A 19,835-nucleotide genomic window follows, 5' to 3' on the forward strand; every position below is an offset into this window, starting at 1 on the left:
GGGCACAAACGAGCATATTTGTGTTGAATTCTTTTATAACTCTAAAATATGCTAGAATTCTGTGGAGGATTGATTCTGAGTTTGCAGACCCTTGAAGACATCGGGAGTCTATGTACCTACAATGGTAATATATTAATATGTGTGAGTCCCTAGTTAACAGTTTACACCTGGAATGCCAGGCAAAATAGACAATGTCAGAGACACAGAGGAACAACCTATGCAATGGATTGAAATATAGTAGATAGACATACGCTCTTGTGTGTTTGGAACCTTCATGGGAAAGAAGTAGAACACAAAGTGGAAAGTGCAGACTAGGCAAAGGACCTGTGGAAGGTTTGTTTCTAAACCTCAAAGATCATTCTTTTTTTTTTTTTTTTTAATTAAGACAGAGTCTTGCTTTGTCGCCCAAGCTGGAGTGCAGTGGGGTGATCTCAGCTCACTGCAACCTCCGCCTCCCGGGTTCAAGCCGTTCTCCTGCCTCAGTCTCTGGAGTAGCTGGGACTACAGGTGCCTACCACCACACCCAGCTAATTTTTGTATTTTTAGTAGAGATGGGGTTTTATCATGTTGGCCGGGCTGATCTCAAACTCCTGACCTCAAGCGATCCCCCTGCCTTGGCCTCCCAAAGGGCTGGGATTACAAGTGTGAGCTACTGCCCCTGGCCTCAAGATCATTCTCGAAACTCACTTTAGCAACTTGGGTATTTCAGTTAGGATTAGGTTCAATTGTGTGTAACAGATCATCAAAAAAACAAACAAAAAAACCACAACTCAGGAACTTAAAGGTAGAGTTTTTGGGTGTTTGTTTTTTTGCCTTACATAAAAGAAGTCTGAAGCTAGGTAACTGAGAGCTGGTGTGGCAGTTCTGTGATCACCAGAGACCTAGGCTCCCTCTTTCTTTTGGTGTCATCATCTTTAGTGCTGGCTTCCGCCCTCAGGTTTGCATTAGGGCTGCTGAGTGATGCCTGCTGTTCTAGCTGTCACATCTGTGCTCCAAGCAGGAAAAAGGACAAGGCCAAAGGGCGTATTTCCTGGTAGAATCCACCCCCTGTACACTAAAGGGCTTTCCTGGAAACTCCACCCACTTATTGGACACCCCTATCTGTAAAGGACATCGCCTTCCCCTATAACATGGAGACTAGATATTGGATAGGCAAACCTTGGTCTCTGCCTTACCAAGTGATCATATTCCTAAAGGTATTACTTAGACTTAGGTGGCTAAGACTTTGGGATACCTACAGACTCAGAATAGGACAGTAATAGTGTTTGGTGAACCTGGCTTTTAGTTTCCTACTTAATACTGTTGATTGATTCAACAGTATTTAGGACTTACCACATGCTAGGCACTGGAGCTACAATAGTAAGCAAAATAGACCCAGTCCCTGCCCTCAAAGAGTTTACAGACCGATGGGGGAAAGAAGAGCTTTAAATAAGTGGATTATAAATATGTTGAACCTTAAGAAAAGGGAAGTAAAGTGTGCTTGGTTGGGACTGTGTGATAGGAAAGGCTCCATAAGGATATGTCATAACATATACATCGAGACTTAAAGGATGCTTAGGAGTTAGCCAGGTCAGAATGGCAGAGATGGAGGTGTCAGAGGAGAGCAAGAGGGGGAGGAGTGCGCCAGGTCGACTCACTCCCAGTCTCATAGCTTCCATTACAATTCCTTTTTCTTCCATTATTTGTCTTAATTCTTCATCAGAGGGAATCGGTGGGAATGTCTAAACAATAAAGGAAGGCAGAGACCAAAATTTTTTTTTAATCTGATGGCGAAAGGGGTTGCCATCCTTTCTACTTCTTTGTTTTTTCACTCTCTCTGGATGAGTGCCTGCCTTCATAGGCTGCACCAGGGAGTGTTGGTAACCGAGGAAGGAGGTGGATCAATGGCTGGGGTACCGAAGTATTGTTCCATTGTAGATCAGGATTTTGGTCTCAGTGTGGGACTTTGGGGAGGCAAGTATTGGTTCTGACCTAAGGCGCTGATATGACCCCCCTCCCCTTCCAGGAAGTGGACGTTGTGGTAGCACCATGCCAAGGCCTCCGGCCCGCAGTGGATGTTCTGGGTGACTTGGTGAATGATTTCTTGCCTGTGATAACCTATGCACTCCACAAAGATGAACTCTCTGAGAGGGATGAGCAAGAGCTTCAGGAAATCCGCAAGTATTTCTCCTTTCCTGTATTCTTTTTCAAAGTGCCGAAACTGGGCTCAGAGATAACAGACTCCTCAACCAGGAGAACAGAGAGTGAAAGATCACTGCTTTATCGCCAGCTAATTGACCTGGGCTTTCTGAGCAACAGTCACTGGAACTGCGGGACTCCTGGCCAGGATACTAAAGCTCAGAGCGTGTTGGTGGAACAGAGTGAAAAGCTGAGACACTTGAGCACATTTTCTCACCAGGTGTTACAGACTCGCCTGGTGGACGCCGCCAAGGCCCTGAACCTGGTGCATTGCCACTGCCTTGACATCTTTATTAACCAGGCATTTGACATGCAGCGGGACCTGCAGATTACTCCCAAACGTCTGGAATATACTCGAAAAAAGGAGAATGAGTTGTACGAATCATTGATGAATATTGCCAACCGGAAGCAGGAGGAAATGAAGGATATGATTGTTGAGACACTTAATACCATGAAGGAGGAACTTCTGGATGATGCTGCTAACATGGAGTTTAAAGGTAGGTCCCACAGAGCTTGCTGGGGTGCTGGCATGGGAGGAGTCTCTAACCATTTTCTAGCCGGAAATTAAGAACGTTAATTCTTCAGGTTGGAGGAATCTCAGGGTAACTTCATCCACCCCACTGTTACTAGCAGGAGCCCACTATTTAGCCAAGGTGGCCTCTCTTGCTCTCAAAGATCATCGTGGAAGATTCTACCCTTATTCCTTCCCAAGAATATTAGCTCAACTTTTGGTAAATTCATCCTAATAGCTTGCTCATCTCCACTTTCTGCCTGTACCCCCTCAACTCCTAATGGAGCTGGAGAAGAGCTGCTTGGAGAATGTTAGTAAATGGTGCTTTAACCTTTGTTCCTGCAGTATGGCTCATGCCTCTTTATTGGTTCTTTTTGTCTCATGGTCTCATTTCCTTTCAGGCTGCTTCTGAAGCCCAAATCAGGAGGATTTCCCAAAGTTGTGTTTTTAGCCTTTTGATAATCCTGTTCTTCACAAATGGCTACTAACAAAATTGGGTGAAAGTGATTGGTCAGGTCTTTGGGTGTCTGAGATGCTGCTGATTTTGTATACTGACTTCTGTATAAACCTCCTTGCAAGATTAAAATGATGGTTTACAGATTACCCTTTAGAGTCTCAGTTGTGGGTATCCTAATCCCTTGGGAGGCTTTCTGAAAATACAGATGCTCAAGACCACTAAAGATCACTGCAGACTTACTCAGGATTTCTGACATGGGACCCAGCATCAGTATTTTTTGTTTCTTTTTGAGACGCAGTCTTGCTCTGTCGCCCAGGCTGGAGTGCAGCGGCGCGATCTCGGTTCACTGCAACTTCCACCTCCTGGGTTCAAGCAATTCCCCTGCCTCAGCCTCCCAGGTAACTGGGATTACAGGCATGCACCACTATGCCTGGCTAAATTTTTTTTGTGTTTTAGTAGAGACAGGGTTTCATCATGTTGGCCAGGATGGTCTTGATCTCTTGACCTCGTAATCCGCCCACCTCAGCCTCCCTAAGTGTTGGGTGTCGTGAGCCACCACACCTGGCCATGATTAATCTTCTCACATATTCGATACCTACCTGTGCTTTTCTATTCTGTCTCCTTAAGTCTAACTGAACTATTGTTATCTAACTGATCTCCCTGATTTCTTTCTCCAGTTCACCTTTACTGGCTCCCTATTTCTACAGACTAAGTTTAACTCCTACACCTAGTATTAAAGACCTCCCAAAGCCTAGCCCTTACCAACTTTTCCAGTCTTATTTCCTCACTATGCACTTTCCTGTATTTTCTATGTCAATTGGTCTTAACTTCTTTCTGTCCTCCGTACGCTCCCTTTACTTTTTCTTTGATAACACCCTGCCTTAAACTTGGAATGTCTTTGATTTGTCTGTGAACTTCCAGATCCTACCTACCCATCAGGGCCTGTCTCCCAAATGCCATTTTTCATGAAGTCTTCTTTAATTTTCTCCGTCTTTTTTTTTTTTTTTTTTTTGGGACAGCTTCTTGCTCTGCCATCCAGACTGGAGTGCAGTAGTGCAGTCGTGGCTCACTGCAGCCTCAATCTCCTGGGCTCAAACAATCCTCCTGCCTCAGCCCCCTGCATACCTGGGACTACAGGCACATGCCACCACACCAGCTAATTTTTTGTATTTTTCTAGAGACAGGGGTTTCACCATGTTGGCCAAGTTGGGTCTTGAACTCCTGGGCTCAAGCAATCCTCCCACCTCAGCCTCCCAAAAGGTGCTGGGATTATAGGCATGAGCCACCACACCTAGCCCTGCTTTAATTTTCTTAGCTAATAACAATTGCAGTCATTTGAAATCCCATAGCATTCTATCTGTAACTTATTTCTGGCATATTTCACTTTCTATCTTTTATTATAGTTATTTATATACTGCTGACTACTTCCTAAAATTCTAGAGTTGAAGGAGGATAGGATCTGGGTCTTATTCATCATCATATTCCTTGCAGCAAATAACACAGACTCTTTTATACAGTACATATTTGGAGAATCAATGAGTGTGTGAATGATGGTATCTAGTTGAAGTTACACTTATAAATATAAAGGAAGTATGGTTGACTTTAGCAAGCATAGGTTGCCTGATTTCTTATAGTCATTCTAAAGATGAACAGAGATACCTCTTTGGTGAATTCCCCACTACAGAGAGGAGTTGTTGAGAAGTGTTACTTGCAGTGGAAATCTTAGGAAGTCTTCTTAATATTTGATTAAAGACACCAAAGCATCACTGCCAGCATCATGTTACACAGAATGAAGGGAGGTCAAGACAGCTAGGTTGGGCGGACAGTAAAGTATTCGATTGTTCTTACCTTGTTCTAAGTGCTTTCTGGGTATCCTTGAAACAATAAGAAGAAGATTTAGAAGCAAGCTAGCATATATCCTATGGAGCCAGATTTTTTTTTTTTTTTTTTTCTGTAGGGACGAGGTCTTGCTATATTGCCCAGGCCTGTAGCGATCCTCCCACCTCAGCCCCCACAAAGTGCTAGGATTACAGGTATGAACCATCATGCCCAGCGTGGAGCCAGATTACTATTACTGTTTGTTTTTAAATAAAAACAATGCATATGTGCTAGGTATCTTGATATTCACACTTTATAAAATTTATTTTGAAGATAACACCTATATGTATGGTACTTAATTCAGAGTTATTAAGACACCATCTCCGCCGGGCGCGGTGGCTCAAGCCTGTAATCCCAGCACTTTGGGAGGCCGAGACGGGCGGATCACGAGGTCAGGAGATCGAGACCATCCTGGCTAACACAGTGAAACCCCATCTCTACTAAAAAATACAAAAAACTAGCCGTGCGAGGTGGCGGGCGCCTGTAGTCCCAGCTACTCGGGAGGCTGAGGCAGGAGAATGGCGTGAACCCGGGAGGCGGAGTTTGCAGTGAGCCGAGAACCGGCCACTGCACTCCAGCCTGGGCGACAGAGCGAGACTCCGCCTCAAAAAAAAAAAGACACCATCCCCTAGCCACCCAGTTCTTCTCCATATGTTCTTCTGCACTTGTCTTTTTCATTTAGTATGTGTCTTAGAGGGCATTCTATAAATATTCATACAAATTTGTCTTCTTCTAATGGATATGCCTGAATTTATTGAACTATTCTCTCATTGATGGACATTTAAGCTGTTTGTTTTTGTTTTTTAATTTTTGTTTTTTTTTTTTTGATAGAGGGTCTTGTTCTGTCACCCAGGCTGGAGTGCGGAGGCCTAATCTAGTCTCACTGCAACCTCCGCCTCCTGGGTTCAAGGAATCCTCCCACCTCAGCCTCCCTAGTAGCTGGGTCTAAAGGTGTGCGCCACCACACCCGGCTAATTTTTATATTTTTAGTAGAGACAAGGTTTCACCATGTTGGCCAGGCTTGTTTGTTTATTTTTTATTTTTTATTTTCTCTTTCGCTAATACAAATTGTACTGCATTAATCATCATTGTACATTGTACATATACGTCTTGGGACTTGTAAGGGTATATTTCAAGAAAAAGAATTCCTAGAAGCAAAATAATTAGATCAAAAAGGTATGTAGATTTTTCTTGGTTGGTTGAACATTTTAATAGATATTGCCGAATTTCCTCTGAAGAAGTTGGCACCAATTTAAATTTCCACCGGTAGACATGAGAGTGCCTTCTTAGGAGCACATCTTTTTACAAGTAGTTTGACTTCTCTTAAACTCTTCTGTCTTCTGATTTACAATATTAATAGATGTTCTAATCCTAAGAGATAGTGTAGCATGATGGGGACAATTGAGTTTTACTTTTTATTTATCTAGTAATTGATTAGAATAAAATTCCTGACTGGGCACAGTGGCACACGCCTGTAATCTCAGCACTTTGGGAAGCCAAGGTGAGAGGATCACCTGAGGTCAGGAGTTCAAGACCAGCCTGGCCAACATGGTGAAACCCCATCTCTACTAAAAATACAAAACTTAGCTGGGCGTGGTGGTGGGCACCTGTAATCCCAGGTACTTGGGAGGCTAAGGCACAAGAATCACTTGAACCCAGGAGGCGGAGGTTGCAGTGAGCCGAGATCGTGCCAGTGTACTCCAGCCTGGGCGATAAAGCTAAACTGAGTCTCAAAACAACAAAACAAAACATAGAATAAAATTCCCGACTCTTGGATTTTTCTCATTAATATGCTAGGGAGTGTGAAATTTTGTAAAGATCATAGGATTTGGAATGAGCACTGGGTTCAAATGCTGACTATATTACTTCCTAACTAACTGTACTATCCCCTTCCTATGTCTACTTTGTTCTCTCTTTGAGGCTGTTTCTTGATCTATAATAACCATCTAACAAAGTTATTGTGAAGATGAAATTAGATTACATGTGTACAATCCTTATTTTAGTGCCTTTCAAATAGTTTGCACTTATAAATGTTGTTCCTCCCTTCCTATAAATGTGACATAAAAGCTAACAAAATCAACAGTCTCATTCTAGACTTAATTGCTTCTTTTTTTTTTTTTTTTTCCTGAGACAGGGTCTCACTCCCATCACCCAGGCTGGAGTGCAGTGGCACAATCACAGCTCATTGTAGCCTCTACCTCCTAGGTTCAAGCCATCCTCCCACCTGCCTCATCTTTTTACTTTTTGTAGAGATGAGGTCTCACTGTGTTACCCAAGCTCATCTCGAACTCCTGGGCTCAAGCAATCCTCCTGCCTCGGCCTCCCAAAGTGCTGGAATTATAGGCATGAGTCACTGCACCTGGCCTTAATTGCTTCTTCTCAGGATCTTAGCTGCCTTAAGTAGTTGAGGGTTATGTGACCCCTGATCATTGTGAGAGTCAGACTTCATCAACGAATCATGTCTTTTTGCAGCCATCATCATCACGGTAGTTCCATGATTCCGATTTGGGAGATGAGTTTATTTGGTGTGTCTGCCCCTTCTTCCTCACAACTCATTAGCTTATTTCTCTGCCTCCATAGACGTCATTGTCCCTGAGAATGGAGAACCAGTGGGCACCAGAGAGATCAAATGCTGCATCCGACAGATCCAGGAACTCATCATCTCCCGACTAAATCAGGCAGTGGCTAATAAGCTGATCAGCTCAGTGGATTACCTGAGGGAGAGCTTCGTCGGAACCCTGGAACGATGTCTGCAGAGCCTGGAGAAGTCTCAGGATGTCTCAGTTCACATCACCAGTAATTATCTCAAACAGGTAGAAAAAGAATGATTTTTTTAAGACACCGTGTCATAGATAACACATGAAACAATCTGCACAAACCCACGCTTCAAGTTAGGCAAGAATTTCCCCTTCAGCTTCTTGAGAATCTCGTTTGAATTTTATTTTGTTTTCCTGTCACATGACCACTGCCTGTGGGAGATGTTGGTGAGCTGTAAAATTGCAGTTAAGTTGATGAATATAGGCCAGGCACAGTGGCTCATGCCTATAATTCCAGCACTCTGGGAGGCTGAGGCGGGTGGATCACCTGAGGTTGGGAGTTCAAGACCAACCTGACCAACATGGAGAAACCCCATCTCTACTAAAAAAACAAAAATAGCCCAGCATGGCGGTGCATGCCTGTAATCCCAGCTACTTGGGAGGCTGAGGCAGGAGGATTGCTTGAACCTGGGAAGCGGAGGTTTCACTGAGCAAGATCGCGCCATTGCACTCCAGCCTGGGTGACAAGAGCGAAACTCTGTCTTAAAAAAAAAAAAAGAGTCGATGAATATAAAGATGAGGTAGAAGGGGCTAGATAGTTAGTCACAAAATAAATAATCAGCTTGACTCTGCATATATATTGAGGGATAAATTTGGAAACCCTGAGTCTGGACTGTGTTCTTGAAATAAATATCATTTATTGCATTTTTGAAATAGCCACACTGCTGAGGGCATGTTTTCTTTGGCGTTGTCTCTTTCAGATCTTAAATGCTGCCTATCATGTTGAAGTCACATTTCACTCAGGGTCGTCAGTTACAAGGATGCTGTGGGAGCAAATCAAGCAGGTAGGGATTATTACTTAGAGAAAGATTTCTAAGCCCCTAGTTGGCTCAAATGAATCCTAGTGACCTCAATAGAAACAGATATCTAGGATATTCTGTTAAGGCAGGATGGCCATTTGTTCTGGTTTGTCTGCCTGGGAGAATTCTGGTTTATGCCTATTCTCAAATAATTATTCACATTGTTACCTTGAACTCTCAGAAGTTTTGGGTTTAAATGATTTTTATGTTGGGTGTTCTTTGTGGACAATGGAAAAATAGAAAAAAAAGATAAATGATATTTCATGGAGCCGCAAGACTCTACCACACTAGCTTCTTCATATTTCTTTTTCCCAGCCTAAATCTTTTCTCAGAACTAGGCTTTGTTGTTGCCGGAGGCTGTGAATGTGGTTTCTGTTCTGGAATTTGATCTGGCTCTTATGTAGAGTTATTTACTGACTTCAGAAAGATTATCAGGCAATCCCTGGCACTGAATGTAGTATATTGAGGGTTTGTGAGCATGTAAACTAGGCCTGGTGTTCTTTGATGCTTTCTTTGGGCTAGGACCTGATTTTGAGGTAGATGGAATTGGAAAGGAACTTTAGACTTCGTATGGCTCCCATCTTATGAGCCTGCTCCTATTGAATGGGTAACCCAGAAAAGGAAGGACACTGGATCTTTGTAGTGGTTCTTGTCTCTCATTCTTCGGTGATTTCGCTGTCCTCATCCTGGTAGATCATCCAGCGCATCACATGGGTGAGCCCACCTGCCATCACTCTGGAATGGAAGAGGAAGGTGGCCCAGGAAGCCATTGAGAGCCTCAGTGCCTCCAAATTGGCCAAGAGCATTTGCAGCCAATTCCGGACTCGGCTCAATAGTTCCCACGAGGCTTTTGCAGCCTCTTTGCGGCAGGTTGGTATGTAGGAAAGGAGATATAACTGGATCAAGCAGAGAAGAGCCTCATCCAGATGGGAATGTTTTGCTCTCTGTTCTTTGTGTGTGTGTGTGTGTGTGTGTGTGTGTGTGTGTGTGTGTATAAAATCATCAGTATTTTTTCTTTCTAGCCTATTACGTTATAGGAAGTTTTTTCAATAAATTTTTCACGTGGATATTTTCCTAACTCTAGGGAGAATGGAGTGAGCTCAGTTAATTTCTCCCCATTTCACTGGGTGAGGCAAGAAAATAAGAGTAGGAATTTTATATGTTTATATAGTATTTTAGCTAAGAACAAATGACAGAAGGTGATGACTTTCCAATTTCTATGTTATTTCATAATTGTTTGACACCTGATTGTCTGCTGGCGGGGGAGTGGGTGTGTCAAGGCAGAGAGTGGATAGATGTGAGTATGCATCCAGGAGGAAAAGTTATTATTTATTGAGTCCACTCTGTGCCAATCTCTGTGCTAAACATGTTACATGTATCTTGTTTAATTCTCATAATTATCTATATGAGGTAGATATTGTTATCCCTGTATAACAGGTGAGGAAGTTGAAGCTAGGGACTTAAGTCATATGTACTTTTTCTGTTTCCCTCCCAGCTAGAAGCTGGCCACTCAGGCCGGTTAGAGAAAACTGAAGATCTATGGCTGAAGGTTCGGAAAGATCATGCCCCCCGCCTGGCCCGCCTTTCTCTGGAAAGCCGTTCTCTACAGGACGTCTTGCTTCATCGTGAGTCTGGTTTTCAAATAAACTGGAGGATGGTTCAGGATACCTGACATTCTTATGTCCAACGTCAGAGAATCCCAGTGTCTAAAGCTGCTTCTTTGCAAAACTGCCTAAACCCTTACTGATGTTTTTGAATTCCTAAAGTCTCGTCCTGCTGTTTATATAGTTCAAATAACATGACCAGGCCAGGTGTGGTGGCTCACACCTGTAATCTTAGCACTTTGGGAGGCTGAGATGGGTGGATTGCCTGAGCTCAGAAGTTCAAGACCAGCCTGGGCAATATGGCAAGACCCCATGTTTACTAAAAATACAAAAATTAGCTGGGCGTGGTGGCACTTGCCTGTAATCCCAGCTACTCGGGAGGCTGAGGCAGAAGAATCACTTGAACCCAGGAGGTACAGGTTGCAGTGAGCCAAGATCATACCACTGCACTGCAGCCTGTGTGACAGAGCAAGACTCTGTCTACAAAAAAAAAAAAAAAACACCACATAATCAAAGTTTATTTGAATTGAACCAGTTAGATTACTTTCTATTGGGTTAGAATGACACCAGAATTTTATCCCTGGGCATGATTACAGCTTCCTGACCCTAAAGGCAGGTTCACAGTGAAGAATGTTACAGGGCCGGCATGGTGGCTTACGCCTGTAATCCCAGTATTTTGGGAAGCCACACTGGGTGGATCGCTTGAGCCCAGGAGTTTGGGACCACCCTGGACAACATGGCAAAACCACATCTCTACCAAAACTACAAAAATTAGCCATGCATGGTGGCGCATGCCTGTAATCCCAACTACTTGGGAGCCTGAGGCAGAATAATCGCTTGAACCCAGGAGGCAGAGGTTGCAGTGAGCAGAGATCGTGCCACTGCACTCCTGCTGGGTGACAGAACAAGACTCTGTCTCAAAAAAAAAAAGAATCTTACAGAGGTTGCCCACCAAGTTCCCATCCCTCCTGCCTTATCTCTGTCTCTGTACCTTATAGGTAAACCTAAACTAGGACAGGAACTGGGCCGGGGCCAGTATGGTGTGGTGTACCTGTGTGACAACTGGGGAGGACACTTCCCTTGTGCCCTCAAATCAGTTGTCCCTCCAGATGAGAAGCACTGGAATGATCTGGCTTTGGAATTTCACTACATGAGGTGGGTCCTGGTCTCATTCATCTCTATGAGAAAGATCCAGAGAAGAATCTAGAAGCCTGGTTTAGATTTTGTACCAAGAGCTACAGCATGGCCTCTCTATATTTAGGTTTCTGTGTCTAACAGACATGTGCTCCCTTTCAGGCCTTTACTGTCTTTGCTTGCTCTTTCCCCACCATCCTAATTTCTCAGACTCATCATTCCATGTAACTTTCTTCTTTAGTCCTTAAGCCTTATCAGTTTTTAGAATCCAGGATTCTTCATCCTTGTTGAAGAGGCCATGCTCTGTCTGCACTAAGGGCTCTGTCTACACTGAGGGCTCTATCTGCACTGAGGGCCATTACCTCCGGACCTGTCCTAAGCATGGTCTGGAAATTCTTGTCTCCTACATTCTGGCATGGCGTGCAGGATTAGAGCCCAAGTCTTGTAGCCCAGACCTCTCTTCTTCCCACCAGGTCTCTGCCGAAGCATGAGCGATTGGTGGATCTCCATGGTTCAGTCATTGACTACAACTATGGTGGTGGCTCTAGCATTGCTGTGCTCCTCATTATGGAGCGGCTTCACCGGGATCTCTACACAGGGCTGAAGGTAAGGAGAGAGCAAGATCCAGCTGGCAGCCAAATTCACAGGTTCCTTTCTGGCCTCTCATCCTCTCCTGTTTATTCAGAGCTTTTAGCTTTCATCAGAGATTGTTGGAGTAATTAGGCTTTATTTCACTTATTTCCAAAAACCCTTAAAGATTTCTCAGCTGGGCATGGTGGCTCACCCCTGTAATCCTAGCACTTGGGGAGGCAAGGTGGGAGGATCACTTGAGTCCAGGAATTTGAGACCAGTCTGGGCAATAGAGGGAGACCTCATCTCTATAAAAAATTTAAAAGTTAGCTGAGTGTGGTGGCTCATACCTGTAGTCCCAGCTACTCGAGGGGACTGAGGTAGGAGGATCGCTTGTACTTAGGAGGTCAAGACTGCAATGAGCTATGATCATGCCACTGCACCCTAGCCTGGGTGACAGAGCAAGACCCTGTCTCTAAAAATAAAAATAAAAATAAATTTAAAGATTTCTCAGAACCTATTTTCACCCCATTATATACCCAGAATATTGCCATTCACCACTCAGACCCCTGTCGTGGTAGTAAAAATCTAAACGCCTTAGAAGAGCAGTACAGCTTCCTGTAACTCTGCTCTTCTTTCTCACTTTTGCTGTAAGAGGATAAAGCTAGTTTTTGTTGTTTAGTCAATGGATATTTATTAGTGACTGCTTTATACAAGGTCCAGCATTAAGCATCATTAGAGGATATCAGAAGGTATAATTGATAGGCGCTGTTAAGAGAATTGTAGTCAGTGACCATTTCAGGAAGACGTGGAGTTTGAGTTTGACAAATACACCATGATGGGTAGAATTTGGGCAGTTGGAAGGAAGAGGCCATAGCAGGGGGAAGGAACAGCTTAATGCCTAGAGCATTCGAAGGCTGGTAAGGACACTGGGCACATTGGAGCAGCTGGTTCGTTTTGGGAATCAGGAGACATAATGTGCAAAGAGATGCTGGGAACAAATTATGTAAGACCCAAAATGTTAAGAATTTCCATAGAATTCAAATTCTGTTATAGACTATGAGAAGCTACTGAAGGATTTTATTTGAGTGAAGGTGAAACCCTCAGTTGGATGTTGAGTTGCCCTTATCTAAACCACCAAGAGGGAATTAGAGAGGTTTCTTTTGTCTGTTCCCTACATAGGAGCTGAGTAGAAGGAGAGAAAAGCTGACCTCAGAGTCTCTGAGTAGATCCCTTCTCACAGATTCCTCTTGGACCAGTTTATATGGAGGCTTCCAGAAGTAGGGCAGAGGAAACCTTAGAAATGCTTCCCGGAGTCATGAGGAATCAATATGATGAAGAAAATGACTCTCCAAGCAGCTTTTCCTCTTCATTTCAGAGGAGTTAAGCATTGTCTGATGCATCTCCACAAGTGAACTAGAGAATGTCCTTTGAACTTTTGAATGAGTGATGTGACATTTTCCAGTATTCAGGAGACCCTGAATTGAAGTAATATGAGTGACTTTGGTATTTGAATCCATAAAACCAAACCTGGGCTAACCAGGCCTGTAAAGCAATGGAAGTAAATCTTCCTAAGGGACCTAGAAATAGTCACTTTGAGCCTCAAGGGCAGTTCCAGGATTTGTTCAAATGTTAGAAATGAGCTCATGCCTTAGTTGTTTGGTTCTATCTGCTAGTCACATTTGACGTTATCCATTTGGCTTAACTGCAGCCTGCAAGGGATTTTATCTGGCTTTGTCTCCTTTACAGCTTGCTCTTCTTTGCTTTTCTTCTACCTCCCTCTCCTAACTGCTTTTTTCTCTCCCCACCTTTTTTTTTTTTTTTGAGACGGAGTCTAGCTCTGTCACCCAGGCTGGAGTGCAGTGGCACCATCTCAGCTCACTGCAACCTCTGCCTCAAGTGATTCTCCTGCCTCAGCCTCCCAAGTAGCTGGGATTACAGGCACCTGCCACCACATCCAGCTAATTCTTTTTTGTGTTTTTAGTAGAGACAGGATTTCACCATGTTTGCCAGGCTGGTCTCGAAATTCCTGACCTTGGCCTCCGTAAGTGCTGGGGTTATAGGTATGAGGCACTGTGCCCGGCTCTTCCCCCTTTTAAAAATTCACTTTTCTGTCCTCATGTGCCCAAGCATAGTCAGTTGAATCGAGGAGTTGCCTTATCATGACAAGCAAGCTCTTTTGTCTCCCCAAGGCTGGGCTGACCCTGGAGACACGTTTGCAGATAGCACTAGACGTGGTGGAAGGAATCCGCTTCCTGCACAGCCAGGGACTTGTCCATCGTGATATCAAACTGAAAAATGTGCTGGTAAGTAAGAGCTGTTTCCCCAAGATTATACTCTACCTCTGTGACTGAGTGATTTTGGAGGGTACACGTAAATGTAAGTTAGATCCTAAGAAAAGTCCTCACAGAAAGTGTATTAGTCCATTCTCACGCTGCTAGTAAAGACATACCCAAGACTGGGTAATTTATAAAGGAAAGAGGTTTAATTGACTCACAGTTCCACAGGGCTGGAGAAGCCTCAGGAAATTTACAGTTACGGCAGAAGGGGAAGTAAACACATTCTTCTTCACATGGCAGCAACACGAAGAAGTACTGAACAAAGGAGGGTAAAGCCCCTTACAAAACCATCAGATCTCGTTAGAACTCACTATCGTGAGAAAAGCATGAGGGTGACTCCCCCCGTGATTAAATTACTTCTCACTGGGTCCCTCCCACAACACATGGGGATTATGGGAACTACAATTCAGGATGAGATTTGGGTGGGGACACAGCCAAACCATATCATTCTGCCCCTGGCCCCTCCCAGATCTCATGTCCTCGCATTTCAAAACACAATCATGCCTTCTCAACAGTTGTCCAAAGTCTTAACTCATTCTAGTGTTAACCCAAAAGTCCAAGTCCAAAGTTTTATCTGAGACAAGGCAAGTCCCTTCCACCTGTGAGCCTATAAAATCAAAAGCAAGTCAGTTATTTTCTACATACTATGAGGGTACAGGCATTGGATAAATACACCCATTCCAAATGGGAGAAATTGGCCAAAACAAAGGTGCTACAGGGCCCATGCAAGTCTGAAATCCAATAGGGTAGTCATTAAATCCTGAAGTTCCAAAATGATCTTCTTTGACTCCATGTCTCACATCCAGGGCATGCTGATGGAAGAGGTGGTCTCCTATGGCATTGAGCATCTTCACACCTGTGGCTTTGCAGGGTACAGCCCACTTCCTGGCTGCTTTCATGGGCTGGCATTGAGTGTCTGTGACTTTTCTAGGCACATGGTGCAAGTTGTGTGTGGATCTACCATTCTGGGTTGTGGAAGACCGTGGCCTTCTTCTCACAGTTCCACTAGGCAGTGTCCCAATAGGGACTTTCTGTGGGGGTTCCAACCCCACATATCCCTTCTGCACGGCCCTAACAGAGGTTCTCCATGGGGGTTCCACCCCTGCAACAAACTTCTGCCTGGATATCCAGGCATTTTCATACATCCTCTGAAATCCAGGTAGAGATTCCCAAACCTCAACTCTTGATTTCTATGCACCTACAGGCCCAACACCACATGTAAGCTGACAAGATTTGGGGCTTGCACCCTCTGAAGCAATGGCCTGAGCTATGTGTTGGCCCCTTTTAGCCACAACTGGAACTGAAGCAGCGGGGATGCAGGGCACCATGTCCCAAGGCTGCACAGAGCAGGGGGGCCCTGGGTCCAGCTCACAGAACCATTTTTCCCTCCTAGACCTCCAGGGGTCACAGGAGGGCCTGCTGTGAAGGTCTCTGACATGCCCTGGAGAAATTTTCCCCATTGTCTTGCTGGTTAATATTTGGCTCCTCATTACTTATGAAAATGTCTGCAGCGGGCTTGAATTTCTCCCCAGAAAATAGGTTTTCTTTTCTTTCTTTCTTTCTTCTTTTTTTTTTTTTTTTCTGAGATGGAGTCTTGCTCTGTTACCCAGGCTAGAGTGCAATGGCGCTATCTCAACTCACTGTAACCTCCACCTCTCAGGTTCAAGCAATTCTCCTGCCTCAGCCTCCCAAGTAGCTGGAATTACAGGCACTTGCCACCACGCTGGGCTAATTTTTGTATTTTTAGTGGAGATGGGGTTTTGCCATATTGGTCAGGCTGGTCTCCAACGCCTGACCTCAAGTGATCCGCCCACCTTGGCCTCCCAAAGTACTGGGATTATAGGTGTGAGCCACTGTGCCCAGCCAGAAAATAGGTTTTCTTTTCTATGACATTGTCAGACTGCAAATTTTTCAAACTTTTATGCTCTGCCTCCTCTTCAGCACTTTGCTGCTTAGAAATTTCTTCTGGGGTGGGCATGGTGGCTCACACCTGTAATCCCAGCACTTTGGGAGACCGAGGTGGGTGGATCATCTGAGGTCAGGAGTTTGAAGCTAGCCTGGCCAACATGGTAAAACCCCATCTCTACTAAAAATAAAAAATTAGCCGGGTGTGGCACACACCTGTAGTCCCAGCTACTTGGGAGGCTGAGGCAGGAGAATTGCTTGAACCTGGGAGGTGGAGGTTGCAGTGAGCTGAGATTGCACCACTACACTCCAGCCTGGGTGACAGAGCAAGACTCTGTCTCTAAATAAATAAATAAATAAATTTCTTCCACCAGATACCCTAAGTCATCTCTCTCAAGTTCAAAGTTCCACAGATCTCTAGGGCAGGGGTAAAATGCCTCCAGTCTCCTTGCATAGCAATAGTGACCTTTATTCCAGTTCCCAACAAGTTCCTCATTTCCATCTGAGACCACCTTACCCTGGACGTCATTGTCCATATTACTATCAGCATTTTGGTCAAAGCCATTCAACAAGTCTCTAGGAAGTTCCAAACTTTCCCACATTTTCCTGTCTTCTTCTGAGCCCTCCAAACTGTTCCAGCCTCTGCCTGTTACCCAGTTCCAAAGTCGCTTCCACAATTTCATGTATCCTTACAGCAGCAGCCCACTCTTGGTACCAATTTACTGTGTTAGTCCATTCTCATGCTGCTAATAAAGGCATACCTGAGACTGGGTAACTTATAAAGGAAAGAAGGTTAATTGACTCACAGTTCTGCAGGGCTGAAGAGGCCTCAGGAAGCTTACAATCATGGTGGAAGGAGAAGCAAACATGTCCTTCTTCACATGGTGGCAGCAAGGAGAAGTGCCAATCAAAAGGGGGAAAAGCCCCTTACCTCCCATCAGGTCCCTCCCATGACACACAGGGATTATGGGAGTTAGCAATTCAAGATGAAATTTGGATGGGGACAAACCGTATCAGAAAGTAGTAGAGTTAACAGCATGGTGAAAGATGGTATGTGAGACTTAAAGCTTAGGGAGGAGTTTTATCATACACTTAGCTGATACTGTGTAAGGTTTTTTCCCCCTACACTGTTTTGAAAAATGTTAAACTTATGGAAGAGTGGTACAATGAAGACCCATATACCCTTTACCCAAATTCATATTCTCTTTTCTCCAAAATGTGCACTCTCTCTTTCTCTCTATACATGCGTGCACACACACACACACGTGTGCATACTTTTTTACTGAGCTATATGAAATTCAGTTACAAGGGCAGGCACAGTGGCTCATGCCTGTAATCTGAGCACTTTGGGAGGCCAAGGTGGGTAAATCACCTGAGGTCAGGAGTTCGAGACCAGCCTGGCCAACATGATAAAACCCTGTTTCTACCAAAAATACAAAAAAAAAAAAAAAAAAAAAAATTAGCCAGGCATGGTGGTGCACACCTGTAGTCCCAGCTACTGAGGAGGTTGAGGCAGAAGAATCACTTGAACCTGGGAGGCAGAGGTTGCAGTGAGCCGAGATTGTGTCCTGCACTCCAGCCTGGTGACAGAGTGAGACCCTGCCACACACACACACAAAAAAATTAACAGAAAACACTTTATTCCTAAGTACTTCATCATGTATCTGCTAAGAAAAAGGATATCGTTCTACATAATCAAAGTGTCATTATTATACCCAAGAAATTTAACATTGATACTATACTATTATTTAATATGTAATCTATATTAACATTTTTCAGTTGTCCCAAATATGTTTAGTTGCCCTAAATATGGTATGTTTGTTTGTTTGATACAGGATCCAATCCAGGAAATATATAGTATATTTTGTTGTCATGTTTCTTTAGTCTCCTTTAATCTAGAATAGTCTTTCTGCCTTTGAGGAGTCTGGGCCTTGTTATTGCTTAAGGTTTGATCAGAGATGTAGGATGAAGGCTGAGATGGGTAAATGTACCTTAAATGGTGAGATGGTCATAAACTCACTAGTCCTATAATTTGAATTGTAAAGAATCTTTTGATCTATTCCTCTTGAAAGTATACTAGCATGTCCTTCAGTTGTTTCTGGCAATACTTAAATGATGTATGAAGATGACAGCAATTTAGGGGAAGGGAACAGTCTCCCTAAAATTGACAGCCAAAACCTAAAGGCTGATCAATAGCCAAATTAGACAGACTTATTCTCTTCAACCTTTAGGAAAGGAAACTACAGGGACTTTAGGAAACTCTCCTCGGCTGACCAGAGGACCTCAACTTTCTGCTCTGGGGTCAGGAGGAGAGTCAGGCTCTGAAGTGTTTCCCTGGTGTCCTTCCATGGACCTGTACTTTCTATTCTTCCAGGGCTTTTTAGGACCTTCATATGTACCAGGCACTGTGCTAAGCACTGGGGATACAAAGATGAAAACGGCAATCCCTGCCCTCATGTTGCTCATAGTATGGGGAAGAAGACAGTACAGGTTGAGTATTCCTAATCCAAAAATTACAAATCCAAAATGCTCCATAATCCGAAACTTTCTGAGCACTGACATGACCCTCAAAGAGAATGCTCACTGGAGCATTTTGGATTTTTAATTAGAGGTGTTGAATCAGCAAGTATAATGGATATATTCCAAAATCTGGGGAAAAAAATGAAATTCAAAACACTTCTGGTTCTAAGCCTTTCAGATAAGGGATACTCAACCTGTAATGGAAATGAACCTGGAGACAGGAAGGTTGGCGGCAGGATTTATGAAGTACAGTCATGCACTGCATAATGACATTTTGGTCAGTGAGACCACATATACAATGTAGTCCCATAAGATTATAATGGACTGGCTAGGTGTGGTGGATCATGCCTGTAATCCCAGCACTTTGGGAGGCCGAGGCAGGCGGATCACCTGAGGTCGGGAGTTCGAGACCAACCTGACCAACATGGAGAAACCCTGTCTATACTAAAAATACAAAATTAGCTGGGTGTGGTAGTGCATGCCTGTAATCCCAGCTACCCGGGAGGCTGAGGCAGAATAGCTTGAACCCGGGAGGCAGAGGTTGCGGTGAGCCGAGATTGTGCCATTGCACTCCAGCCTGGGCATCAAGAGCGAAACTCCGTCTCAAAAAAACAAAAATAAACAAAAAAGATTATAATGGACTAAAAAATTCCTATTGCCTAGTGACATCATAGCTGTTGTAATGTTGCAGCACAGTGCAATACACATGTGGTGATGCTTGGGTAAACCTACTGATATAAAAGAATAGCACAATTATGTACGGTATATATTTGATAATAAATGGCTATGTTACTCGTTTATATATTTACTGTACTATACTTTTTATCTTTTTATACGTTGTAGATACTCTAAAAAGTGTAGTATAGTACAGTAAATATATAAACTAGTAAGGATAGCCGCGGGCAGGACCTTAGGACGAACTCCAGAAGAAGGTGTTGCTATCATAGGAAGTGACAGCTCCGTGTGTGTTATTGTCCTTGAAGACCTTCCAGTGGGACAGGATGTGGAAGTGGAAGACAGTGATATAGATGATCTTGACCCCATGCAGGCCTAGGCTAATATGTCTGTGTTTTAGTTCTTAACAAAAAAGTTTTAAAAGCTAGAAAAAAAAAAAAAAAAAGAA

At 43.8% G+C, this 19,835-nt stretch overlaps 1 protein-coding gene across 1 annotated transcript in view; it reads left to right on the forward strand.

Annotated features, from left to right (window-relative positions):
* DSTYK (dual serine/threonine and tyrosine protein kinase) overlaps positions 1-19,835 on the forward strand; it is a 71,254-nt gene that overhangs the window by 41,895 nt on the left and 9,524 nt on the right. Inside the window, 8 exon segments of the mRNA XM_030936092.1 lie at positions 2,006-2,675; positions 7,605-7,837; positions 8,542-8,625; positions 9,334-9,510; positions 10,136-10,265; positions 11,243-11,399; positions 11,852-11,984; positions 14,141-14,254. Coding sequence (XP_030791952.1) covers positions 2,006-2,675; positions 7,605-7,837; positions 8,542-8,625; positions 9,334-9,510; positions 10,136-10,265; positions 11,243-11,399; positions 11,852-11,984; positions 14,141-14,254 — 1,698 coding nt within the window.

The sequence above is a fragment of the Rhinopithecus roxellana genome, chromosome 8, assembly GCF_007565055.1.
Source record: "Rhinopithecus roxellana isolate Shanxi Qingling chromosome 8, ASM756505v1, whole genome shotgun sequence".
Lineage (NCBI taxonomy): Eukaryota > Metazoa > Chordata > Mammalia > Primates > Cercopithecidae > Rhinopithecus > Rhinopithecus roxellana.